Source organism: Eschrichtius robustus, chromosome 20 (assembly GCF_028021215.1).
Source record: "Eschrichtius robustus isolate mEscRob2 chromosome 20, mEscRob2.pri, whole genome shotgun sequence".
NCBI classification, from domain to species: Eukaryota; Metazoa; Chordata; class Mammalia; order Artiodactyla; family Eschrichtiidae; genus Eschrichtius; species Eschrichtius robustus.
In genome coordinates this window covers 58,972,236-58,999,574 of record NC_090843.1, presented here as the reverse complement: position 1 = coordinate 58,999,574, position 27,339 = coordinate 58,972,236, and the positions used below count along the sequence as shown (strand labels likewise).

Below are 27,339 nucleotides of genomic sequence, written 5' to 3'. Positions count from 1 at the left end.
GCCTGTGCTGTTGGGCCACAGGCGTGCCCCGTCCTGCTGTTCTGAGCGGCACCGCCAGGAGCCCAGGAGCCGGTCCAGCCCTGGAGGCAGCTGGCTGATGGCACCGGCTGTGAGTGCCCGCTGTCTCTGCCAGCTGCCCTGCTAGGCCATGTGCTTCTCGAGTCCGGGGTTCTCCAGGCTGACCAGCGTCTGTCCCCCATACAGGCGATGACTCAGGATGCAGCCAGGGGCCACGACGTGCACGGAGGACCGCATCCAGCACGCCCTGGAGCGCTGCTTGCACGGGCTCAGCCTCAGCCGCCGCTCCACCTCCTGGTCAGGTAGGTCCCAGGGAGCCGGGGAGGCGCATCTGGGGCCCAAGGGAGCTTCAGGGGCTGTGGTGAGCACTGGTTCAGGCACGGAACTGGCAGGTTCCGGTTCCAGCCCTGTGTGTGTGACTCCCCGGACCTCACTTGGGCAGGTGCTCAGCGCAGCACCTGATGGAGAGTCACCCTCGGTGGGTGGCAGTTTCTCCTTTCCCCCATGCTGTCTTCCTCATCCTCCTCATGTGCTAGAAGCATAGCTCCCTGAAGAAGGTATTGGACCAGCTTAAAAATGCCACACTGCTGATTTCAAAAGAGCAGCTGGGTATTTATAGACAGTTCTCCCCAGAATTCTCCTGTTTTCCTGGTTTCTAGTTTTCTCCACAGCCCCATCTTCCTCTTCCCCATAGAACAATGGAGAATCTCAGCAGAACTTCAGGGAATAGGAGGCCTCCATGTTCCATGATCCCCAGGACTGAGAAACAGGGGTATCTGCAGGCTGGGGCAGTCGTCTCCAAGGCTGGAGATTAATAACTCCTTATGCTCATAAAGATTTTCCACATCTCACTTGCCTCCCTGACTACCCCACGAGATAGATACCCATGCTCCTTGAACATAACTGGTTCCTTCCTACCTCAGGACCTTTGCACTTGCTGCCCGGAATTCTTCCCTCAGAACTATGCAGAGCTGGCTCCTTCTCATTCAGGTCTCAACTCAAATGTCACCTCCTCTCAGAGGCTGTCCTTGGCCTCTGGAATTAAGCAGATCTGACTTAAAACTGTCTCTCACTGGCTGTAGGAACTTGTGCAAGTCCCTTAGCCTCTCAGGACTCACCTGCCTTGCCTGTAAAATGAGAATAATAACAGCAGGAACCACCTTCCCGAGGGGGGGGATGGGAGATTCAATGGAGGTGATGTGTGAAAGGCCTGGCACCTTAGAGGTACATAGTAGGTGGTCACTAAATGGCAGTTTTCTTCCTTCTGGCCTCCTACCCAGGTTTTAATGAGACTAAGCCTCTAGAATTCAGGGGCCATCAAGTCAAAGAGTATAAAAATATCTAACTACAGCAAATTTTACTAAAACCTGTGACCATATGAACACACTGCTTGGGGCCTGCAGGACTTCGGAAGGAGCTCGTGCACATGAGGGGGCCACTTCCACCCCCACTGTTCTCATTCCCCATCACACACACACAGACCTCTGTGACTGCCCCTTTAATTTGGGGGGAGTTTACCCATGCTGACTGCAGGGAAGCAGAGATTGACAAAATGAGAAAGTCTGGGGAAGTTACAGAGTGACAAAGTGCTCCTCGTAGCTTTCAAGATAGAAATGAATGGCGCTTCCCTTTCCCGGGCTCCACTGCCCAGCAGTTCCAGGAGGTCCCATGGCTGTTGCAGACTCAGCCTTGTGTCCTGCGGTGGCGATCTCTGCTTCTGTGCCCCTTCCCTGCATCTCGGAGGATGTGGGAAAGCTGGTGCTCTCCAGAGGCACAGGGAGCAGAGTTGTGGCCAGTCCTTGGCTTCTAAGGGAGATCCCAGCCCCTCTCTGTGTCTCTTGAGCCTCCTGTCTATGCAGGAAGAAGAAACTTATCATTATCTTGATGGGGCATAATAGGGTCGAGTGTGTGGATCCAGAATTTCCTGAGACTCTTACTTCAGAAGGGAATGCCCCAGTGCAGCCCCAGGAATTGCCACTTCCCTCCAACCCACCTCTGACCCCTGGCCTCTCCCTCCCTTTGCAGCTGGGCTGTGTCTCAACTGCTGGAGCCTGCAGGAGCTGGTCAGCAGGGATCCAGGCCACTTCCTTATCCTCCTGGAGCAGATCCTGCAGAAAACCCGCGAGGTGAGGGCTCGGCCTGGGTTTGAAGGGCAGCGCTGGGATCAGCCTCACAGAGTCGAGAAATAGGTCCCCACAGAATGTCCGTTCTGGGGTGCCTGGACCACCAGGGGGCTTGGTGGAGGCATGGGCAGCCTGAGTTCTCTGCTTCGGTGGTGTTTGTGGATTGAAGGCCTCAGGAAGGGGCGTGGTCCTTTTGCTATGAGCATGTGCTGGGTGAGCCAGGGTCCCGAGTTTAATCTGCTTCTTAAGACAGACATTGCTTGTAAGTCAAGGTGTCGATTACAAGGGAGGGAGGACACGCTACCGAATTCCTTTCCCGCAAAAGACACAGAAGAACAAAGATGCAAAAGAGAAAACTGATGGGAGAGGTAAACCGAGACCTCCTCTAACAGTTCAGTAAACAGGCTTTTATGACTCAGAAGAAGGGTGTGTTTAAAGCTGATCTGGGGGACTTCCCTGGCGGTCCAGTGGTCAGGACTCTGCGCTTCCACTGCCGGGGGCATGGGTTCGCTCCCTGGTCGGGGAACTAAGATCCCACATGCCACGTGGCCAAAAAAAATTTAAAAAAAAGAACAAGAAAACAAACCTGATTTGGGCAGGGGTTCCAGAACAGGCACGAGTCCCTAAAGAGAATGGCTCTTTTATGTTTTATTTTTATTTGTAAATACATGACTGAGTTGGAAAACACATGTCTTTCTCAGCTGTCCCTTTACCTCTAAGAAAAAAGTCTTGGTTTATCAAGACACCCAAGGTTTCAATTCTGGCACCACCATTTACCTGGTGCTTTTATACCCTGATCACAAGGAGACCAACTCAGAAGAGCTAAACCACCTCTGAAGTGCTTATCTTATAAACCCAAATATAAAGGAACAACTACTGTATAGCAGCAGGGGAGGGTTCTATAGAAGGGGCCAAGCAGCAAGTGTACTGGACACATGGTCTATTCAGGACCATGAAGGAGAATTCTATTTGCTCCTGCTGCCGTCACCAGGCACAGCAGAGGTGGTGGGGCTTTCTCTGCTTCTTCAACACCCATGAATTCCAGAATGGTTTGGGAGACCACTAGTATTTTGACCAAAGAATTCTAAATTGTGTCTATACATGCCTGTTTGTGGTGTGGTGGGTGAGCTCTATCAAAGAGATGATTCACCAAAGAATAAATAGAACTTTTAAACAATATGGAAAATGTTGCTTCAGTTATAGTAAAATAAATGTAAATGAAAACCATAATGACACAGCTTTTGCCTAGCAAATTCACAAAAACATTATAATAACCAATGCAGGGAAGGGTGTAGTGAAATGGCACTTTCATACATACACGGTATTATAAATGGTAAAATTCTTTTGGAAAGCAATTTGGCGATACATTTCGAAGATCATAAATATGTTTATAGTCTTGTATCCACTCATTCCACTTCTTGAGCTCTATCCAAGATGAATAATCCAAATTATAGAAAAAGGAGTGTGCACAAAGATTTTCACTGCACAGGTACTTAAAATAGCAAGAAAATAATCTCAAGTGTCTAAAGCTAATAAATTATGGAGATCTACCAGAAGGAGTATTATATAGGTAATAAAAATGATGGATAGTATCCAAGGGTAGAAACAAAAATTTAATATATTAAAAAATTGCAGGGAATTCCTTGGTGGTCTAGTGGTTAGGACTCAGCACTTTTACTGCTGGGGCCCGGGTTCTGTCCCTGGTTGGGGAACTAAGATCCTGCAAGCCTTCAGAGCCGCCAAAAAAAAAAAAATTGCATCGGTAAAATTTATTAAATGGTTTAGGGAAAATTGATTAAACGTTTCCAAAAATATGGAGTGAGATTCCAAATTCATATTATACAGAACTCTAGGTGGATTAAAGGTTTAAATTTAAGAAAGTGAAGCTTCCAAGAAAAGAACAAAAAACATGTATGAATATTTACATGAACCTTGCATGCAAAAGCGAAAATCCATAAAGGAAAAAGTTAACACTTGTAATTTATGTACATAAAAAAAAATCCGTAAAATTCAAAGACCAGCAACAAAGTGGAACACATATTTACAACACAGATAATAGATAAATATATAACTAGGAGGGGGAAAAATATGGTCTTAGAGATGATGTAGCAAAACAGAAATCCATTTATAATATTGTATGTAAAAGACACGAAGCATAAAAATATGCACCCAGTGATGACAACTTTGCAGAGGAAAATACACAGAGAAAAATGGTGTAAGGAGAAGTACACTGAAATATTAGTTGTGGCTGAGTTTGGAAGGGGGATGTCGTGGGGTTTTTTTTTTTTACTTCTATTTTCTAAATGTTTGTCTTGTGATTACATTACTTTTCACTTAAAAAAAAAAAGAAAAAGGAAAGAAAGGAATAGAGAAGAGAGCAGTGCTAGGTTGTGCACCTGTGACGAGCCTCGCCCCTCCTGTCCCCCACACAGGTCCAAGAGAAGGGCACCTATGACCTCCTCGCCCCCCTGGCCCTGCTCTTCTCCTCCACTGTCCTCTGTGTAAGTTCCCGGCTGGGCCAGGCTGGGGGAGGCTGGGGACGGGAGGGAAGAGCAGCCTCCATGGAGGGGGCAGAGCCCTCACAGCTCAGAGGATAAACACACAGAGAGAGAAACTGTCCACCAGTGACACTTCAGGTGGGTGTCTCCCCTCTGATGGCTTCAGATTAGCCATTTGAGAGGCCTCCAGTAACTCCACGTGGACGCCCTCATGCCTGGAGTATCTGGGCACCCACGGAGGGGATGCGGTCACAGCCCTTTCACAAACCACAGGAGAGATTCTGTTAAAGACATGTGATGTCCACCTCCTTTTGTACCGCAGTGGTCAGTTTCCCCCAGTGCCGTCACCCCCTGTTCACCAGACCGGTGGCATCAAATGACTCCAAGTACTACCTTGAGTCAGTCCACTTCAAAGAATAAACATTGGCCTCTCGTGAGGATATTTAAATAAAGGCGGCTTAGGCACTGAAGACCATTCCTCGAAAGGAGTGGCAGCAGTGGCACCACTTAGGATGACCTCCAAGGTGACAGCTTTTCAGAGAGGCCCTCTTGTGTATTTGGTAAATTGTTATGTTTGGTGAAAACAAGGCCCCTGTAGTAGAGACATCCTTGGGCACCATCTTGCCCATCTGTAACTCACTTCCTGTGGGTAACTTTCAATTCTGCCTGCCCTCGCCCCAGGACACACTGCTGCCAGGAAATGTGTGCCCTTTGTGGAACATTCCAGAAAGGAGCAGGGTCTGCTCTGGAATATCAGTGAGCTTTCTCTCACCTGAACCTCTCTGCTTGCCGCTCCCTCTCCATCCCAGACTCCACACTTCCCACCAGACTCAGATCTCCTTCTGAAAGCAGCCAAAACCTACCACCGATTCCTGACCTGGCCCGTTCCTTACTGTAGCATCTGCCAGGAGCTGCTCACCTTCATCGATGCTGAACTGAAGGCCCCAGGTAAGTGTTGAGGTGGCACGCACGTGGGGCAGGGACCATGCGGTCAGGAGGTTTCCAGCTTTTCTGAAACTGGGCTTTGGCTATGACCCCCCTCACTTCATATCGTTCAGCTCGTCTCTGCCCGTGGCCTGCTTCACAAGCCTGGAGTCCCTTGTCATGGTTCTAGTACTCCATGTCTGCATCAGCATCAGATGGCTGAAGGCAGCAAACACCGGCAGTAACTCAAGGAGGAACTCTTAGGGGTAGCTGAGCCGGGGTTCAGGGCAAGGAGACCCCACCTCCTGGCCTGTGCCTCTGCTCTGGTTAGCCAGGGGGTCTCTGAGGCTGCCCAGGTCAGACAGAGAAGTCCACACAATGTTGACAAGAGGCCCGTGTTTGTTCTCTTCACCCCGGAACACGTAGGGGAATGCATGTGTGAATGGACTCAGTTCTGGCCGGGGAAGGTGGCTGGTACCAGGAATGAACAGGTAGATGGGCACCACGACAAGTGTGGGCAAGGGCCTGGTACTGTCCAAGTTTTCATATGTGGATTCTGAAAAGGAGTTCCTGAGAAATTGCAGGTGCTATAGCAGACATGAAAATGAGGTCTAACAAAACTATTGTAGAGCCAGAAAAACACAATCCAGTGTGATTTACTGAGAGGTGGTCCCATATTAGAGTAATTCATCACATCAGTAGCTCAAAGGAATAAAGTCACACAGACATCCCAGTAGATGCCTCTGAAATGTTTGATAAAATTCAACTTCCATCCATTCCAAATAAAAATACTTAAGGTAAAAAAAAAAAAAAGAAATGAAAAAAAAATTCAACATCCATTCCTGATATTCAAAGCCCCTCTAATACGTGGAAACTATTAATATATAGAAGGGTCCTTAATAAGGTAACAACCCACTAGAAGCGTTCCATTATTAAGTCAATAATCTTCCTCTTCGTGCTTGTAGGCATTTTGCCCATGAAAAATAAATAAATAAATAAAGAATATTTCTTCTTTCAGGAAGGTAAAATTTTAATTACTTAGGGACCAAACAATTGCTTATCTGTCAAGACTAAGAGAATAACCCAAAGCATTGTCAGACTAGTAATCAGGTAGCCAAGAGCTTTCTTATATAATAGCATCAACCAGTAAGAAAGCATAACGTGGAAAAAAACAATTTACAATAGCAACTAAAAATATAAGATAAATAAAGAAATGGGAATAACCTACATAGAGAAAACAAACTTTACTGAAGGATAAAAAGTTTAAGAGACATTGCTGGATTGAATCAATATTGTAATAACATCAGGTATTATGGAAATAAATGTAACTGCAGTCAAAAATACCAATAATATTTTTTTAAGTTTAACAAAATAAAGTCTATTGGACAGAATAAATGCTCTACAGTAGGATTTATTACGTACTTATGTATTCTTAAGGAAGAGTAAGAGTGGGATATTTCTCTACTAGGTCTTTAAAAATACTGTAAGGCTATAGTTATTAAAATAGTACACTGTTGGTATAAGAATAGAAAATTAATGGAACTAAATAAAATAGCAAGGAACAGATTAAATGTATAAAAATGACAATATGACAAAGCAGCATCCTCAAATCAGTGATGTAAACAATTGGTCATTTTATAAATGGTATGAAGATAATTGACAGACCAAAAAAAGGAGGGGTTTAAAATTCTATCTCAAAAAAAAATTGAGTTCTATTGCAAACATAAAAATAACTTTCGGATGGATTAAATGTTTAAGTGTGGAAATCAAGACCATAAAATTAAAAAAAAAAAAAAAAGACCATAAAAATAATGGAGGAAGAATAGGTTATATGAGCCTAGTTACAAGGATGTTCATTGCTGCATTCTTTTTAATAATCAACCAATTCCAAAAAACTTAAATATTGTACGTAGTTGAATATATCGTAGCAAAGTCATTTGGTGGAATCCTCCTCACTTATTAAAAATGAGATCATAGAAATAAGGTTACTGAGATGAAAAGATGTTGAGTAACGTGTTGAGTAAAAAAGCAGGCCCCCCCCAATACTAAGTATGTTGTAATCGCATTTTTTTTTCTTTTAAATCTGTATATGCACCAGACCCTGTTTAGTATTGGGAGTGTCTAAGTCTCATCATGTGCATTAAATACACACAGGACAGAAGTACCAAATCTTATTCCCTAATAATTCAGGAACCCTAGAAAGCGCAGGACTGAAGCTTTATATGAAAATTCCTTTGGAGAGGTTTATGACTTCCTTCCCCAACTGATCATCTGATTTGTCTGCCCAACCAATCAACTGATCTGTTTGCCTAACCAATCAGCTGATCTGTCTTCCCCCAACCAGTCAGCTGTCCGTTGTTACAGGCACTAAGAGCTGAACAGGCACAGGCTAGGGTAGCCAAAGTCTACCCATTACATGGACCTTACCTCCTGGTAGAGACTTGGGTGGAAGAATTAAGAAATCAGGAAGGCCTTCAGGAGAAGGGGTTGGACTAGGAAAGGTGCTGAGGCACATGGTGAATAGACAAGTCAGGCAACCTAGCTTTCCAAGGCACCCTAAATGAACAAGCCAATTTAATCTCTTTCATTCCCTTGCTCCCCGCTACCCACCCCCCAAACAAACAGATCTAGATCACTTCTGGGCTTCTTGCTGGTGACCAGAATTCCTTTAACAAGAACGCAAAGCTTTTCTTCCTTTCTATAATGAGACAGAAAGGATTTAAAATGCAAATGCCTTGGCAGGACCTTCAGTCTCTACCAAAGATCTAAATGACTTTACTTTGAAATGGGTAAAGGAGAGGTTGTCCTGGGGGAGGGCTGTCTGTCACCTGCGTGCAGGGGGACCGCTTCCCAGTTTCAAGTGGAACCAGCTGTCTCCCCTCAGCTGGATGCACGCTATGCCTTGAGATGTTTTTGTGGGCAGCTGAGCAGGAACTCAGCTCCCAGCAGCCGCCAGCAAGCAGATGTGGAGCCAAGGGGCGGATACGGGCTGTGGGGAGACCCGGACTCGGGGACGTGGGGTTCTAGGCTTGGGGGACAAGAGCCAGGCAGAGCAGCAACTGGAGATGGAAATGGAGTGAGGGTCCTTGGACTCAGAGCAGGGAGGACTCCTGGCACCCTAGTCGCTCACTGCTGCGGGTCTTCCCCCAGGCCTTGCCCCTGGGACCCTGTGAGGGCTCAGGTATGCTGGGGACCGAAGCAAATGCCTGGAGGGGGACGCTCAGGCCAGGCTGCTCATGCCAGGAACGCCTCCTCTTCCAGGGAAAGCAGAACCGAAATAGGAAACCATTAGCTCTTTCTTGTGTCAGAGAGTCATTTTCAAACAGTTAAAAAAACCTAGCACTCATACAAATGTATAGCGAGCCTGTGTCAAAACGCATTCAGTTCGTTACTGAGGGGACCAGCAAGGTGGGAGGGCTGGTTTAAAGGAGGGTATGAGAAACTGAAATATATTTCTCATCTAAGCCACAAAAAGATGGCAGAATTAGATACAAAATTAGTTAACATCATATGGGAGAATAAAACATCATACAGGGGAAAAAAACCTTTGAAGTTATCTTTTATAGCGAGCAAAAATTACTCATCTCACATCCACAAGTGAACCTCTAACTTCACAGAACCTGAGCCCTCAGTAATAGCAAGTAGTAAATTAAACCAAATTAGCTCCTTTTACATAACCCTTAAGTGGGCTAGTTAGGAAGTGCTTTGGTGTGATTTTTGTAAAGGCACGTGGTAATAGTTTTGCCTTGTTGCTGAGTAGCCCCATCCCCAGTAACCCCAGCTGAGAGAGGCAATAGGAGGAAGGGAGAGGGGCGGGAATGGAGGCCCTGCGATGAGCTCTTGGGGAGAGGCTGAGGCTGAATCACTTGGTGGTTACCAGTACTTTGTACTAGCCCATCGCCGTTTCAAATCCTGGGGCAGTGGGGCCTTTGGCAAGACATTTAACGTCATAGGAACCTCAGTTTCCTCATCTGTAAAAATGGGAGTATAAGAATGTCTCCCTCTCAGCAGTTTGTGAGGATGAATGCTGGCCTATATTGATTTCCCATTGCTGGGGACAGTAGGGTTTGGGGTGGTATTAGCTTAATAGACGGATCTTGGCAAGGTCACAGGGAGAAGATGACAAGGGACCTGGGGAGCTGGGCCCTCCACCCATGGAGCCTTGGGGAGTCAGTTGCCATGGAGATGAGGGAAACAGTTTATCCCACTTTGATGTGGCTGGGTGGCAGAGGAAGCGGGCAGGTTATCAAGCCTGAGGGCCTCCCCCTTCTTCCTGACTCCACCCCCAGTAGGGTCGCCTACTGCCTCCATCTGGGGGTGGCCGGAAACCTCACGTCAGTGCTTCTGGGTCCTGCCCACCACACCCCTCTTGGGTTCAGCCCACATGTTTGTTGAGTATTTACTCTATGCCCACACAGCTGTGCAGACCATAATACTTGTCTGGAGAGAATTGGTCTGTCATCCTGAGGGGTGACAGTGAGCATCATATGTGTGAGTCACTCTGCAGTTTTCAAAGCACCCAAAGCTCCATGATTGCATCTCACCCAGACCACAGCCCTGTGGAGTAAGAGGGAAAAGCAACATTACTCCCATTTTGTGCGTGAGACAACCAAGACTCAGAAAAGTTTGATGATTCTTGCTTTAGCTATGAAGTCAAATGTGAGAGAAGGAACATGGGCTTTCAGATAACAAAGACCTGTGCTTTGTCACTTATTAGCTGATGACCTTGGACAGGTTACGTAAGCTCTCTGAGCCCCCTTGTCAAAAGTAGGACTGCGTTCATAGCAGCTCTATTTACAGTAGCCAAGACACGGAAGCAACCCAAGTGTCCATCAACAGATGAATGGCTAAAGAAGATGTGATACACACACACACACACACACACACACACACACACACACACACACTGGAATATTACTCAGCTATAAAAAAGAATGAAATAATGCCATTTGCAGCAACATGAGTGGACCTAGAGATTTTCATACTAAGTGAAGTCAGACAAAGACCAATATCACATGATATCACTTATATGTGGAATCTAAAAAAATGATACAAATGAACTTATTTACAAAACAGAAACGGACCCACAGACGTAGAAAACAAACTTATGGTTACCAAAGGAGAAGGGGGTGGGGAGGGATAAATTAGGAGTTTGGAGTTAGCAGATACAAACTACTGTATATAAAATAAACAACAAGGATCTACTGTGTAGCACATAGAACTATACAGTATCTTGTAATAACCTATAATGGAAAAGAATCCAAATCACTTTGCTGTACACCTGAAACTAACACCACAGTGTAAACCAACTATATTTCAAGTTAAAAAAATAGGACTGCAATTGTTGGTGATGTTGATGATGAGGAGGATGATGTGATGAGGGTGATGATGATGATGAGGATGAGGATGATGAGGATGTTGATGAGGATGAGGATGATGATGGTGAGGAGGAGGAGGAGGAGGATGTTGATGATGATGATGATGATGTTGATGCTGCTGCTGCTGATGGTGTTGACGATGATGATGATGTTGATGACGATGAGGATGATGATGATGAGGATGTTGGTGATGATGAGGATGATGATGTTGATGATAATGATGATGTTGATGAGGATGAGGATGATGATGATGATGATGTTGATGATGAAGATGATGTTGATGAGGATGAGGATGATGATGATGTTGATGAGGATGAGGATGATGAGGATGATGATAATGATGTTGATGAGGATGATGCTGATGATGCTGATGATAATGATGATGAGGATGTTGATGATGAGGAGGATGTTGATGGCAGTGATGGCGTTGGTTGCCTTCACTGAGGGCTGACAGTGCATTCAGCACTGCTAAGGGTCAGTGTCATCTATCCTCAGAACATCCCCCTGGGGAGTTACTATTATTCCCATCTTTCAGGCGATGAAAGTGAAGGCCAGACAGTTTAGCTGGCCCATGGTCACATAGCTAACAAGAGTTCTACCACTTGAACTCATGTCCATTTGATTCCAGAAACCATATTCTTTGACTCCAAACACCACATTCTCATGTTCACATGAAGCTGTGTTTCTACCAAGAGGCATAGGCAGGGGATTGTGTGTGATGAAAGGCCCTGGGCGGTCCCAGCTGGTGAGCACTCTCCCCCCTTGGGCAACTTCTCCTGCCCTTTTTCCTTTCTCTGAGCACGTGCCCACCCTTTGACCTCCTTTCAAAGCAGGAACAAACCTGGATTAGTCAGTTTTGTCTCTCAGCTGGTGGCAGGTGAATTCTGAATGTTCTTCAGCGGCAATATGTTTCTCTGGGACATGACTGATCAAAGAATTTGCATTTTATACTTTTCATCTGTGATTATGGAATGAAAGGTTTACACCCCTTGAAAGAACATCACACATCATTGGCTGCAGGTGGGCCTCTGTGCCGTCATTACAGAATGAACACTCTGACGCCAGATGCGTGGGGTTCCCCCACACACCCACCAAACAGTTCTCCAGGCCCCAGCTGGGCATCCAGCGATTCAGTTCAGTTCTGACCCAAACTACCTGGAGTTTGGCAGACCGTACGGGCTAAGGGCTCAGGCCACAGACCACCCCCATTTCAGATGCCTAGTCCCTTACTTCTGACTGTCCAGCTATAAATCGGGGGTTCCCATGACCTCCTCCTCAGGTTCTTTAATTTGCTAGAATGGCTCACAGAGCTCAGGAAAACACTTTACTTCCATTGACTGATTTGTTATAAAGGATATGATAAAAGATACAGGTGAATAGCCAGATGAAGAAGTACATAGGGCAAGGTCCAGAAAGGTCCTTAGTGTAGGATCTTCTGTCCCTGTGGTGTTGGGGTGCATGACCCTCATGGCACATGGATGCACTCACCTACCCAGAAGCTCTCCCAACCCCATAGCTTGAGGTTTTTATGGAGGTTCTATTATGGAGGCATGATCAATTAAATCTTGGCCATTGGTGGTTAACTCAACCTCCAGCTCCTCCTGGAGGGAGGAGGGGAAGGCAATCACGTGGTTGGCTCCTTCAGGCAACCAGCCCCCATCTAGAAGCTACCTCGGGGCCCACCAAGAGCCACCTCATTGGCATAAACTCAGGTCTGGTTTAAGGGGGCTCGTTGTGAATAACAAAAGATGCTCCTCTCACTCGTAATCACTCACTTTCCTCAGGAAAACAAGTTTTAGGAGCTCTGTCTGAGGAACTGGGATGAAGACCACATATATGTTTCTTATCATATTGCAATATCACAGGGAGGTTTGAGGAAAAGAGTGGAGGGCACGTCTTCCAGAAATCACAGGCTGTGATTGGTTAGGACTTAGCCAGCTGCCTATAACAGCCCACAATAACAGTGGCTTAAACTCAGAAGGGTTTGTTTTTCTCTTACATTAAAAAAAATCTGGAAGAAGGCAGTCCAGGGTTGACACAGTGGTCCCACGAACATTCTGGACCAGCCTCCTCCCATCTTTCTGCTCCACCATCCTTAGCAGGAAACATCGTCCTCAAGTCACTTCATGGTCTAAGATGGCTGCTGGAGCTCTGGCCATCATGCCCCTATTCCAGTTAACAGAAAGGAAGAAGTGAGGGGGGGGTTGCAAAGAGGGGTCTTCCAGAGGCACCACCCAACTCCTTCTGCAAGGGAGGTTGAGAAATGTGATTTATCAACTGGGCACATCGCCCCGTGTCCCGTTGGTGAAGAAGGGGGTGGGTGTTGGGTAGATGCCCAGAAGTCTCTACCACGTGTGACTTACTAGTAAGAGGGGCTGGAAGGCCTGGACTGGTCCTGTTGGGTGACTGTCAGCAGGGTGCTGAGAGGGCTGGGGCGGCAGGCCTCGCCTCACCCACCCCCAGGCCTGGAGACTGCCAGGCTGAGGCCTCGTCCATCCCACGGGCCGTTCCAGGGGGTCACTGCAGCATATGTCTTTTTTTTTTTTTTTTTTTTTTTTACATTGGCCTATTTATGCCAAGAACCAAATCCCCTCTGTGTGCGTGTAGTTCTGCCCAGTGGTTTCCTTCCCCTGTGTTTTCCTCTCGCCTTCCTGACCTGGCTCAGGCCACATCCCTTCCCACCCTCCACATCCTCCCCGCCCTGGATTTATTCACACCTGAGGCCGCGCCTCACCTTCCTGCCCAGGGCCTGCCGAGGCCTCACGGCCTGAGTCCCCGATCCCCGCAGACTCTCTAGAACCCAGGCCCGTCGCAGAGATGAAGGTCAGGAAACTGCTGCCCAGGGGACCCCAGAAGGGAGGAAAGCATAAGAGGAAGCCAGCTGTTGGGAGGGTTTGTGTCGGGGTCCGGTGCGGGTCAGGAGAGGAACACAGCATGGTCTCCTGCTGGGACTGAAATGCAGCTAAGGCGGGGCCTCTCCTGTCTCGGGCTGGCCCTGAGGACTCCGTGGAATCGTGGCGCTCACCTTCTCAGGGGAAGACAGCCAGCAGACCCGGACAACGTTCTTGTTGCCCGCCGCACGGATGCCCAGGCACCGTGTCATGCCCTCAGCGTGGACGTTCTGTAAGAGTGTCGTTAGTGTGGTACCAGTTCCTGCTCGGTGGCACCAGGGTGATTGTCACGCATCCTCTGTCTTCCTAGTCGGCTGTCCTGTGCAGAATGGCCATTTCTAGTCACCACTCTAAAAAAGGGAAAGGGGGGGAGGGATAAATTAGGAGTTTGGGATTAACAGATGCACACTACTATATATATAACAGATAACCAACAAGGACCTACTGTATAGCACAGGGAACCATAGTCAATATCTCGTAATAACCTATAATGGAAAAGAATCTGAAAAAGAATAGGTAGATATATATATGTATAATTGAATCACTTTGCTGTACACCTGAAACTAACAACAACATTGTAAATCAGCTATACTTCCATCAAAAATAAAATAAATAAAATAATTTTAAAAATTAAAAAGAGGGGAAGCTCAGGTGGGTAAACAAAGCTCAGTTACAAAGGGGCTCACGTGCCTGGGCAAGGCGTGTGAACTTCACCATGGCTGCCCACCATCGGCTCCCAACTGCCAGGACCCATCCCTCGCCCGTATGAGGGGGCCCTTTCCATTGCCTATGTATTAGGACCTGACACGGAACCGCCTAGGACCCATCCCTCGCCCGTATGAGGGGGCCCTTTCCATTGCCTACGTATTAGGACCTGACACGGAACCGCCTAGGTGGGTTTTTTGTTCAGCCCTTTGGGCCAGCCTTGGTCTAAGAAAGCCAGTCCCAGAAAAGTGTTCCCGTCTGCCGAGATGCCCAGGGTAGGAGGGGTGAAGGTCAAAGGGAGAGAGGCGCCCAATGCCCTGAGGTTCCCCAATAAGCGAGGTCCGTTATCAAGAGAAGCCAAGGAGTGGCGGGGGGAGGGGGGGGATTTGATGGGTGTCTTTGGGAGAGGGGTAGAGAGTTTCAGCGGATGCTGCTGGAATCCGGGCTGTTCGGCACCGGCCAACCAGCTCTGGAAACAGCGCCCTCTGGGTCCCCCAAAATCAGGCAAACAGCAGCTCCCAGCGCTAATGATGCCATCATCCCCAAATGAGACCATTAAAGCATCCTAAGATGCGCAGGTGGAGAGATAGAGGAGGTTAGAGAATGTTCCTCGTCATGGAGACTAAAGGGAAGAGCAGGCTTCAAGGAGAAAGTGGTCAACAGAACCCCCGGGAGTGTGGCCCCGGCCTGGCCTGCGTTTACGGCGTCAGAAATGGGGCGGGGTCGGCAGCGGGTCAGCAGGTCGTGGGTTACCCGTTAAAAACATCAGATGGTAAAAGAAAAGTGTGGACGGGTCAAGAGAAGACTTTGCTCTCTGTGTGTTTTGGGGGTCGGGGAGACTGGGGGGAAGGGAGACCCGGGGTGCTGGGGACACTCCTGCAGCACTTTGTTGGGGGTTGAAGGGGCGAGGGGACTTTTCTCTGTCATGTCTGTGAGCGGCCACCAGATGGCGTGCTGAGTCCTGATAGTAATCCCTGTTTCAGGGACTTCCCTGTCAAAATAGACATAACATTAACATCTAAACATGTGACAATTACATGGAAGACACACCAAATGAAAGGCCCCCAAAGCAGAGCAATTAGGCCCTAAGTTGGAATACCATAAATTGGAAATGTTCGGCCATTCACTAAACAAAAGTCACGGCCCTTCTGTTTACAGCCGTCTCTAACCCCAGCCTTGGCTTTGACTCCTCCAAGGGGCTGCCTTTCTGCTCCCAGCTCACACCCGGCCCACACCCGGCAGGGCCCCTGTGACGATGTCCAAGCTCTAACAAGGAGGCTGCCTGCCCCCCGAATCCCAGCCTCATCAGTGAGCAGCGCGAGCTATTGTGTGACAGCCTCACCGTAGCTGACGCAGAACTGAATACGTACTTTTCCAGCTATGGAATTGAGTCAAGTTGCAGGGAAAAGGGAAAACTTTGGCTAGTTTCTTCTCCGCACATTTGAATCAGAGGTGACAGAGAGGTGGATGAGGCCAGAGAGGAAGGCGGAGAGGGGGTCTTTGGTGCAGAGGCTCAGCCCTAGAGAGGGGCGGCGCCAGGCAGGCCCACGGGCCCCTGAGGGCCCCCCGAGAGCATGTGGGAAGCAGGGCCGGGAGGCCGAGGGGGAGGCTGGGGGCTGGCCGGAGCTGAGGCTGAGCTGACGGGTGCTTGGCACACCCACTGCAGGAGGTCACCCGGGACCGGGGGAGGTCTGCAGGGACAGAGCCAGGACCAGCTGGAGAGCAGGAGACCCGGCCGCTTCAGGGGCCTCGGTCTCCTCCCAGGGCGCCCTGCTCTGCAGTCTCTGAAGTGAAGCTTTGCAGGGCGGGTGGGGCCTGGGAATCAGACTGTTAAAGACCCTGGTGGCAATGGGCCTAATCTGCCCCTTGTCCTGACCCTCATCCGGGAACTCCCAGCCAGATTCTCCAGTGCCAGGCTCCTGAAGGAACAGGTAAGTCCGTGAACTGTTTTTTTGTTTTTGTTCTTTTGGCCACAGGAATCTCCTACCAGCGACTGGTGAGGGCCGAGCAGGGCCTGTCCACTAGGAGTCATCGCAGCTCCACTGTGTGAGTGCTCTTGGGGAGGGAGGAGTTTGGGGGGGGGTGGTCGTGTTTTGTGCACAGCCTCTTTTTTCAGGGCTAAGGGTCTTTCATCAGATTCCTAAATGGGTCTGAGACTTAAAAAAAAAAAAAAAAGGAAAAGGTTAAAACCACCTGCCTTGATTGTGCCAGGTGCTGCATGAACATACATTACCTTACTTTACCCCCATTTTTCAGATGAGGAAACTGAAGGTCAGAGAGGCCAAGTAACTTCCCCAAGGACAGTCAGCTAGTAAGTGTCTGAGTCAGGATTTGAGCCTTAGACTTCCTCAAAAGCTGAGGCTCTTTCTATAATGTCTTTCTGCCTGTTAGTAAAACAGCGTTTTTCCAAACTTTTTTGACTGGGACCTACAATAAAAAATGCATTTTACATGAAAGCCTGGTGTACATACACACACACACACACACACACACACACACACACACACACACACACAGCTGAGACAAGTTTTAGGAAATGAAAGTCACCCTCTCCCGAGGATGAGCTCTGATCTCTTCTAGTCCATTTCACTTAAAAGGCTGTTCTGGTTGTGAATCCCTGAAGCGATTTCATTACCCACTCTTGGGTCCCCGCCTGTTGGAAAAGCATTAGAGAGGAAGCCTCCATTCCAAGGACCCTCCGGCAAGCCTCCAAGCACGTGGGTGCCTGGAGACCCCAGCCTCCACCAGCTCAGAAGTTCTAGTCACCCCAGGCCCTCCTCATCCTCAGCCTGAGGGGTTCACAGCACATTCACTGAGCAAACATTGGTTGAGTTCCTTCTTGGTAAAAACAAACAGAAAAGCTAGTGGTAGATTTTGAGAGAGACAGAAAGGGCATAAAAAATGTCTTGTAAATGTTGGCTTAGTAAGTAAGCAGGACCCTGCCAGAGGGCTGAGGCAGGTGAACGGTGGATTATCGCCAACGCCCTTCAGGGTACTTCCCGAGCCCCGGGCACTGTTGCAGGCATCACTGCATCATCCAAGCCTTTTGTTAACCCTTCGAGAAAGGTATTTTTAGATCAGGAAACTGAGGCACCGACAGGTTCGTAGAAAGAGCTTCAAGCAGAGAGTCGGTCTCACTTTGGTTTTCTGTAGGTTGGGAACAGGCGTGCAGAAGAGGTGCAAGTGGTGAGGGCCCGGGTGTGGCTGGCCTGGTCGTGTATACAGTGGAGCTCAATGCATGTCCATGAGGGGTGATCCAGCAGTCGGTGAAGGAGGAGGGCTCAGTGAGGGACCGTTTACTTGAGCCCGATCCCTTTTTCTTACAAATAGAGAAATCAAAATGAGTTCCTCCCTAAACCCTGGGAACTCTGACAGAGCCTGGTCCCATTCCTGAGCCCTGGCCACAGGGCCGGCTCTGGGACCTCTGTCCACAGACACTGGCAGGAAGGCCACCTGCCTGGTGCTTCTTGGCACTGGGTTTAAACACAGCACAGATTTGTGAGAGAACGAGAGCAAGTGTGAGCAGTTCATACTAAAAGCCTTTACAGGTATAATACCGCGATGGCTGGAATACCTTCGAGAAAATGCAGTGCTCGGGGGTTGGCCGGGGTGAAGTGCGAACAGACATGTGCTAACTGTTAACTGAGTGATGGATCCTCGGGGTTCACGATTTTCCTAACATTTGGGTATGTTTGAAATTTTCCATGATGAAGCCATTTAAACACTGGGATCAAGGGGGAGCCCAGGGGCCAATCTCGCCTTCTGAGACGGAATGCATTCTGCCTGTGGAATGTGTATCTCTCTTAATAAACCTGCTTTCACTCAAAAAAAAAAGGGAGCCCAGGGTCCGGGGGAAGAGGAGGTGGGGGTGGGGCGTGGCTGGATGCACACTCCCTCCCCCAGCCCGATGCTGGCCTGCATGATGGCTTTGGCAAGTTAGAAAGGGCATCCCCTGTAAGCAGAGGAATCAGATGCAGCCCTGACTTGGCTCCCCTTCCTCCTGGCAGATGCCACCCCACACCCCGACCCTTGGCTTGAGGAGCAGGGCGTGGGCTGAAATTTCAGGCCACACCACACGACGGCATGTGGCTGTCCTGCTGTCCCCTCCCAAAATGACAGCCTGGCTTCCAGTCACGTCACCTAAAATACAATCCTTTTCTGCATCATCTTGCATCTGTTCAAATATCCTGTAGGAAAAATGTTTTATATAAAAATTAAGGTAGAATTTATTTGTGAAAATTGGGTTCAGTTTTTAAAGATTTTTTCAATGTGGACCATTTTTAAAGTCGTTATTGAATTTGTTACAGTATTGCTTCTGTGTTTTTTGCGGGGGACGGGTTTTGGCCCCAAGGCATGTGGGATCTTAGCTCCCTGACCAGGGATCGAACCCTCACCCCCTGCACTGGGAGGAGAAGTCTTAACCACTGGACCACCAGGGAAGTCCCGAGTTCAATTTTTAAAAGGTCTTTGAAGACCCCAGCTGAAAACTACTCAAAAGTAGATCATAAGCTTTCCCCTTGGAACTGGGGCCCCTGAGCCCCCAGCCTCTCTCCTGGCCTCCGGCCGGCACGTGGGCTCTGTGGCTGCCCTTCCCCACCCCCACGCCCAGTACCCATGGCCGGTCCTCTGCGTCCCCAGCACCGTACTGTTGCTGAACCCGGTGGAGGTGCAGGCCGAGTTCCTCACCGTGGCCGACAAGCTGAGCACGCCTGGGCACTCCCCGCACAGCGCCTACACCACCCTCCTCCTGCACGCCTTCCAGGCCACCTTTGGGGCCCACTGCGACCTCCCAGGTCTGCACTGCCAGCTGCAGGTATGTGTCTGGGGCCCTGGGCTCAGCACCGCCCCCTCCCGGCAGAGCACCTCTCTGCAAAGGCAGGGTCCCCTCTCTGGTCCCTCTCCGAGGCCCGGGTACATTGGCCTCCCTCGCCCCTAGTGACATGGCGGGGAAGTCGCTGGAGGTAACCCAGGTGGGTGGCACCCTAGACAGTGGGACTGGACATAGAGCCTCCGAATCCAGCGTGGGCTGGGTGGTACAGGACTGAGCTTTAGACTGAAGCTGGAAGCCCTGGGGTCTAGTCCGAGCTCTGTGACAGGTCAGCTGTGTGGCCCTGGGCAGCGCCCTCCCCTCTCTGGGCCACAGCGGTGAGCTCTGAAGTCCCTCCCAACTCTGCAGGGCTCTGGCTCTGGGCCTTTCTTTCTGACCACTTCTGGAGAATAGGGGCTGAGTGGGAGGCCTGGCTCACTGCTCAGCCGTGGGTGGTGGCAGGCGATGAGGCCGGGGATGGACTGGTCACCAGGAGCTCGAGAAGTCGGGCGGCCGAGCCATGGTTCGGGAGCAAGCCTGCCTCTCCCTGGGTTTCAGTCCAAGACCCTGGCAGAGCTCGAGGACATCTTCACGGAGACGGCAGAAGCACAGGAACTGGCATCTGGCATCGGGGATGCAGCTGAGGCCCGGCAGTGGCTCAGGACCAAGCTGCAGGCGGTGGGGGAGAAAGCCGGCTTCCTTGGTGCCTTAGGTGAGGCTCTGGGGGTGGGGCCCATTTCCCCCTGTGGCCCCAGCAGCTCCCCAGGTGAGCAGCCCCGGTCGGCCTGGCGGTTCTGCTCCACACAATCATTCAGGGACCCAGGTTCTCTGACACCTCCTGGCTCCACCATCCCCGAGGGTGCAGTTCCCGTCTGCAGGGTTAGGCTGCCAAGATCGCCACTGGGGCGGCCTGGGGGAGGAGGAAAAGAGTGCTGACCAAGGGCAAGGGGCTTCGTTTTCACAATGAAGACAACGTACCCCTTTGAGCCACCTTAGTCACATGGCCCACCTTGCCCCAGTGGGTCCGGGAAACATCTATTATAGAAGAAGGGATGCCTGATGAGATGGTGCCATAGTTCTCCTGTTCGAACCAGAGGCGCAGAGGCTGAGACTTGGCCACATTCATGCAGCTCACAAAAGGGCATGGCATTTACCTGGTGGGCTTGAGAGAAGCCCTCTGGCTGCGGGCCAGGCATCCCAGCTTCCAACTCAGCCTCGGCCCACTAGGCTGCATGTCCTGTACCGGTCCTCTCCCAACTCTGGCCTCTCCTCCAAGACGAGGGGTCTGGGCTGGCCGATCTCAAGGCCTCTACCCAGCCCTCACCTCCTGCCCCTCCCTCCCCCGTTCCTGCAGACACTGCAAAACCTGGCAAGCTCCGTACCATCCCCATCCCTGTCGCCAGGTGCTACACCTACAGCTGGAACCAGGACAGCTTTGGTAAGCCGCCCGCTGGGGCCCTCGTGGTGCCCACCCCCCAAACTGCCCGGGCTCTCTTCCTCTGCAGCTGCCCCTCACCCCACCCCTCTGCCAGCCCTCCCACCTGAGCAGGCTCTGAGCAGAGAAGGGGGCGGAGACCTGGGCTGCCCTCTGCCCTTCTTCGGCCCTCTGCTCCCCAAGTTCCTTCTGTCTCAGTCTGTCACCCCGCCCAAGGGTGTGCAAGAGGGGTTCCAAGGGCTCGGACACCCAGACGGTGTCTCCCCTTGCTTCCCTGCAGACATCCTGCAGGAAATCCTGCTCAAGGAACAGGAGCTGCTCCAACCAGGAATCCTGGGGGACGATGAGGAGGAGGACGGGGAGGACGAGGAGGAGGAGGAGGACTTGGAAACCGAGGGGCCTTGTGCCGAGAGGGACTCGCTGCTCTCCGGCGGCTCGGCAGCCTTCCACGACTCCACGCTGTCGCTTGCCTCATCCCAGGCCTCGGGACCCACCCTCTCCCGCCAGTTGCTGACCTCCTTTGTCGCGGGCCTCTCTGACGGCATGGATAGTGGCTACGTGGAGGACGGCGAGGAGAGCTCCTTCGAGTGGCCCAAGAGGCCTGGCAGCCAGGAGCGCCGGGGCCACCGCAGGCCCGGGCAGAAGTTCAACAGGATCTATAAGCTCTTCAAGAGCACCAGCCAGCTGGTGCTGCGGAGGGACTCCCGGACCCTGGAGGGCAGCCCGGACAGCGCCCCGCCCCTGCGGCGGGCTGGCAGCCTCTGCAGCCCCTGCAGCCCCCTGGATGGCCCGGCGCTGCCCCCGTCCCGGGCCCAGCGCTCCCGCTCCCTGCCCCAGCACAAGCTCGACCCCCAGCTGCCCGGCTGGCTCCTGGCCCCCGCCTCCCGTCACCGGCGCCGCTGCCCCTTCCTGAGCGGGGACGAGGACCCCAAGGCCTCCACGCTGCGAGTCGTGGTCTTCGGCTCCGATCGGATCTCGGGGAAGGTGGCCCGGGCGTACAGCAAACTGCGGTGAGAGCCGAAACGGGGCATCAGTCTGCCCCGGGCAGCAGGGGCGTGGTGCTGGTGGCATCTGGGCTTGAGGACTGGGGTCCCAGAGGGGCCAAGGGCCTCCCTTCTCACCATCTTCTTCTCAGCAGGCGGCTGGAGAGCAACCGTCCGCTCCTCACACGGTTCTTCAAGCTTCAGTTCTTCTACGTGCCCATGAAGCGGAGCCGCGGGACCAGCACCAGCCCAGCCCCTCGGAGCCAGACGCCGCCGCTCTCCACAGACCCCCCGAGGCACCCCGGCCCTGCGGTAGGTCCCCAGCCCTGGACCCAGCAGGGCGGCAAAGCGAGGAGGTGTAAGCAGGTCCCGGTCACCGGAAGGGGGCTGGTCGGAAGTCGCCAGCATCCCTGTGTTTAGGGGCCGCTGCCTCCTGCCTGGGCCTCCCTCCCGGGCGTGGTCCCTGCCCTGCACTTGGCCGGACGGTGGGCGGGGGGACGTTTTGCTGTGTGACACGGACTGAGAGTTGTTCAGACCTCTCCAAGGGCGCAGAGAAGCTCAGGGTGGGGCTGCAGGTGCCACCCAGGGCCCCGAAGCTAGGGTGGCAGGCGTCCGGGTGGCTGGGAATGACTCTCGCCACCGCCCCAGGAGCTGGGTGCAGCCCCCTGGGAGGAAAGCACCAATGACATCTCCCACTACCTCGGCATGCTTGACCCCTGGTATGAGCGCAACGTGCTGGGCCTCATGCACCTGCCCCCTGAAGTCCTGTGCCAGGTAAGCGGCCCCTTTCCTGGGTGCAGGTGGAGGGCCCTGGCTGTGGTCACCCAGCCTTGCTTTGAAGGCCCTAGTTTGGGGGATCCAGCTTGCGGCCCCACTGGAGGACCAGGGCTCACTTGGGATCGAGCAAGGAGGGTGGGTGGAAGCAGGGCTGAGCTGAAGCCGGGGCTCGGGGGCCCAGGGAGGGGTCACCGCACCGAGAGGGAGGGGCCCCAGAGGGTCCAGTTGCCTTAGGCTTCAGCTCCCTTCCTCAACTCCCAGCTTTGTCTAGCTCGGCCGGGGCCTCCCTGGAGGCCCATGGGCCAGCGAGGGAGGGGCGGAGGCCAGGCTGTGGGTCCTCCCTTGACCATTCTGTTTCCTGCTCCCGTCTCACCGTCCCCCTCCCTGGCCCTGTCTGCCTCGGGATCTCTCCTCTGTGTGTCTGCACCTCTGTCTCTCTTCCTCCCTTTCTCTCTCCCTCTCTGTCCCCCTGTCCCTTGGGCTCGGGCTCGCCGCCCCCCCAACCCACAGCAGTCTCTGAAGGCTGAGTCCCGGCCCCTGGAGGGCTCTCCTGCCCAGCTGCCCATCCTGGCGGACATGCTGCTCTATTACTGCCGCTTCGCTGCCCGGCCGGTGCTGCTGCAGGTCTATCAGACCGAGGTAAGGCCTGCCCTGCCGCCTTGCGCCACCTCTTCCCCCAGACTAGCTGCAGGGCTGCTCCCACACCCGGGCAGCCAGCAGCCCTGTGCCGGAGGAGCCTGTGCTGGGGGCCCCTCCTGGAGGTCCACGCTGATGCCCACGTTCCTGCCCTCTCCAGCTGACCTTCATCACCGGGGAGAAGACGACAGAGATCTTCATCCACTCCCTGGAGCTGGGTCACTCCGCCGCCACACGCGCCATCAAGGCTTCGGGTGGGTGCTGCCTGAGCCCCAGTGGAGGCGGGGCTGGGGGGGGGGTGTCACACCGGAGAGGGGGACCCTGGGGTGGCGGGGCGAGAGGGCGCCAGGAGGTGGGGCCCCTGGAGGTAGAGCTAGAGGGAGGTGGGCCGGGATCTGGGGCCCTGGGGAGGAGGGGTCCCAGGGCGGTGGGGCAGGGAGGCAGAGCCCGGGGTCTGTGAAGGGCACTGGAAGGAGAAGCAGAGGCTCTGTCTGTGTGTGGCACAGGTCCTGGCAGCAAGCGACTGGGCATCGATGGTGACCGGGAGGCCATCCCTCTAACACTACAGATTATTTACAGCAAGGTGAGACTGATGCTGGCCCCTTCCCTCCGGGATCTGCTCCCCATGCCGCCTCCCCAGAGCCAGCCTCCTGTGTCCCCGGGCGGCCTTTAAGCTGGAAGCCCACAGCAGGCTCTCCTGGATGCTGAGAGAAGGGGGAAGGAGAGGCGGTGGACCTCCCTCTCCCCCTCTGCCTCCAAAGCTGCCCCCGCCCCGGGTTCTCCCCACTGCTGAATGTGCTCAGTCAGCCCTTCCGAGAAGTGCTGGGGCCTGGCCTCAGGGCTGGGGGTGAGAATGGGGCAGAGTGAGGGACAGGCCAGGGACTGCTGTGCCCAGTGGGTGTGTGGGAGTAGGTTTGGTGTGAGGGGAGCTGCGGGGGGAGCCCATGAGCACACCCCGCCTCTGGGCCACGACAGGCCCACCTCCCGGACGGGCAGCCTCCTGCCTTCTTCCCTGCCTCCCTCCCTCAGCAATTTGAAAGGTATTTATTGAGCACCTACTCATGTCAAGTTCTGTGCTGGCCCAGGCCCTCCCCTCTTAACTTCTCTAGAGGAGGGAGACAGACAATAAACAAGGAAACAGAAAGTGCCCAAGGTAATATTAAAGAGTGGCAAGTGATGACAAGGCAACAAAAGGGCTGGTGGGATAGAGACAATAGGATTCTTTCCATGTAGTGGCCGAGGAGGTGGGCAGGGGCACTGACACTGGGTGCTGTGTTCCGGGTGTTCGTTAAACACCCACTGTGTCCCGGATGTTGTTCATGGCACAGGAGCGTTCACGAGAGTGAGCAAAGCTCTTACAGTCTGGAGGGGTTAGATGATCCCACAACATGTATAATTACAGCTGTGACGAACAGATGAAGGAGAGGTAAAGGGTTCTGTGAGAACCCTTAAGGGGATTGTTCAACCCAGTGAGGAAAGTTAGACAAGGTTCCTTGAGAAGGGCCATTGAGTCAGTGTTGGAAAGAAAACCAGGAGTTAGTTAAGAAAAGAAGAGAGACGTGCCCTCCAGGTAGAGATAATAGCATGTGCAAAGGCCCTGTGGTGAGAGAGAACATGAACATCCAAGGGCACTGAAGGAGGACCAGAGGGGCTGGAGCAGAGACAGTGAGGGGGGAAAGGATGATGAGGTGAAGCTAAAGAAATTGGCAGGGCTGGAATGCCAAGGGCCTGGGTTCAATGAGAGGAGTTTTGTCCTTGTCCTAAGAGCAATGGGTATCCTGTGAAGGGCTTTCCGTTTGGGGTGTGGCAGGACCAGATTTGAGGTTTGGAAGCCCCCTGTGGTGGCTCTGTGGGGAATATCGGAGGGGACCCCAGGGGGTGTGGGAAAGCCAAGTCAGAGGCTCCCGTGGTTGTCCAGGAGAGAAACATGGGCAGCCTGCACTAGGGAGGAAAGAAATGGGGGTTATATGTGAATCACATGAGCAGCAGGGCTTAGGGATGGATTAGAAAAGGAGAGGCTCCAACTCCTGGATTTCAGCCTTCTGCAACTGGCAGGACCATTTTCTCAGAAGCAGCCCAGCTCCAGTGGGGGGAGTGGGTGTGGGGCATAGTGGGTTCGAGAGGGAAGGAGAGACCAGAACAGGCAGTGGGAGGGTGGGCCTGAGCTCAGAGGTGAAATGTGGAGATGGGTGTATAGGTGGTCATGGAGAAAGGGCCATGGGTGAGGCTCCCTAAAGGAGAACGTAGGAATAACAGAGCAGAGGCCCCAGGAGAAGCTCCTGAGACCTGCGTCCTGTGATGGGGGCAGAGGGGGGCGATCGCGCAAAGCAGAGGCCCCAGCCAGGCTGGCGGTGGGGAAGCCGGGAGCGTGCCGCCACGGACGCCCAGGAGAGGGGAGGACGGAACAGGATGGCATTCTCCTGTAAGGTCAGGCAGGCCGAGGACTGAGAGTGCTTGTGGGTTTGGCAACGCGGAGGTCCCTGATGAAAGAGACGTTCAGACAAAGACCCAAAGAGGGGGCTCCGGCCCAGCTCTGCCTGGGACCCCCTGCCCATGAGCCTGTCTCTCCCTCACTCGGGGTTCAGAAGATCCTTAGACCACCCCTTGAGATGCTCTCAGCACTCGCACCCTACGACCCAGTCGCCAGGCTGACCTGTGGTCCAAGCCAGTGACCTGATGCTCCTCCCTGGAGCCAGTAAGGTCTATATAGGGGTCAAGGGGCTCTTGGTGAAGAAGCTGGCAGGCTCGGGTGAGTGAGAGCGAGCTTCCTGGGTGTGCTGGCTGCCGGCGGCGCCCTGTCGCTGGCCGGTCTGGTAGCTGCTTCTTCAAAGAGAAGGCGGCAGGCCCCAGAGGGCATGCCGCTGAGAGGGTCTGGCTTTGCTGCCTTCCCAGGGGGCCATCAGTGGACGCAGTCGCTGGAGTAACATGGAGAAGGTCTGCACCTCTGTCAACCTCAGCAAGGCCTGCCGGCAGCAGGAGGACCTAGGTGAGGGGGCAGGGGGGAGGGGTGGGGCAGGGGGTGGGGTACAGGTGGGGCAGGGGGAGGGGGACAGGGAGGTGGGGGGAGGGGAGGGCAGGGGAGGGGGAGGGGAGGGGTGGGGTGGGGCAGGGGAGGGGGAGGGGTGGGGTGGGGGAGGGGAGGGGAGGGGAGGGGCAGGGGGTGTGGGTTCCTCAGCCTGGCCTGAGCCACCCTCGCCCTTCAGACTCCAGCACGGAGGCCCTGACGCTAAACCTGACAGAAGTGGTGAAAAGGCAGAACCCTAAATCCAAGAAGGGCTTCAACCAGGTAAGAGCTTTCCTCTCCTCCCTGTCATCCCCTCGGGAGACTTACTGGGCGTGTGTGTGCCCGCGTGTGCGTGTGTATGCGTGTGTATGGGGGGGTGTCCGAGGGCTGCACTGGGGCCTGTGGGTGGGTGGAGAGGCAGGTGAAGGGTGTGCACACCTGTGGGGCTCCGTGGTGGCCGCTGGGGGAGCCCCGAGTCCAAGGCGGAGTGGCCTCTGTGTCAGGGAACCCGGGCTGTCACGGTGAGGACAGTGGGGTTTCTCCTCCCAGGACACTTGCTCCTTCCAGACTCAAGAAAGGGCAGAGGCTGGGGAGGAAGCAGGGCCCGATGGGGGGACCAGTCCCCTGCACGCCCGTTGCGCCTGGAGAGCTGGCAGCCGAGCTCCTGCCCCACCCCCTGGACCCAGTCGGGCGGTTCCAAGGGAAGAAGCTGCCGGGGGCTGGCAGCTCTGGGGCCAGGGCTCCCGGGTGACCCGGGCCTTCCTTCTAGATTAGCATCTCGCAGATCAAAGTGGACAAGGTGCAGATTATCGGCTCTAACAGCTGCCCCTTTGCCGTGTGCCTGGACCAGGACGAGAGGAAGATCCTGCAGAGTGTGGTCAGGTAGGAAAGCGGGGGCCCCCAGCTCTGCTTCAGCACCCACCCAGAGGCCTGGAAGGAGCTGGAGGGATGGGAGGCCTGCCCTGACACCTGCCCTGCCCCACAGGTGTGAGGTCTCACCCTGCTACAAGCCGGAGAAGAGCAGCCTCTGCCCCCCACCCCAGAGGCCCTCCTACCTGCAGGCGCAGGCCGCACCCGACCTCTGCTCCCTGCTCTGTCTGCCCATCATGACTTTCAGTGGCGCTCTGCCCTAGCGGCCCGGCACCAGCGTGGACAGCAAG

At 53.0% G+C, this 27,339-nt stretch overlaps 1 protein-coding gene across 2 annotated transcripts; it reads left to right on the top strand.

The window, feature by feature from the left end:
- Positions 1-217: 217 nt before the first annotated feature.
- PIK3R5 (phosphoinositide-3-kinase regulatory subunit 5) lies at positions 218-27,339 on the top strand. 2 transcript variants are annotated; one of them, XM_068530496.1, is made up of 18 exons: positions 218-320; positions 2,044-2,144; positions 4,574-4,642; positions 5,449-5,587; positions 16,514-16,583; positions 19,176-19,350; positions 19,903-20,056; positions 20,699-20,782; positions 21,060-21,789; positions 21,918-22,074; positions 22,411-22,536; positions 23,053-23,178; positions 23,336-23,429; positions 23,682-23,758; positions 26,068-26,161; positions 26,379-26,461; positions 26,949-27,061; positions 27,165-27,339. In XM_068530496.1, the coding sequence occupies exons 1-18, from the start codon at positions 218-220 to the stop codon at positions 27,310-27,312; spliced, it is 2,643 nt and encodes an 880-aa protein (XP_068386597.1). In that variant the 3' UTR covers positions 27,313-27,339. The 2 variants fall into 2 exon arrangements, with proteins under 2 accessions (XP_068386597.1, XP_068386596.1); XM_068530495.1 differs by having other exon boundaries at positions 23,050-23,178.

What these genes read in the sequence shown, in the direction of transcription:
- PIK3R5 (XM_068530495.1), top strand. Translation starts at nt 218, where the DNA reads ATGCAGCCAGGGGCCACGACGTGCACGGAGGACCGCATCCAGCACGCC. An exon ending in CGGGCGTACAGCAAACTGCG is followed by an intron (nt 21,790 to 21,917) that starts GTGAGAGCCGAA and finishes TCTTCTCAGCAG; the next exon opens with GCGGCTGGAGAGCAACCGTC. An exon ending in CCAAGAAGGGCTTCAACCAG is followed by an intron (nt 26,462 to 26,948) that starts GTAAGAGCTTTC and finishes CCTTCCTTCTAG; the next exon opens with ATTAGCATCTCGCAGATCAA.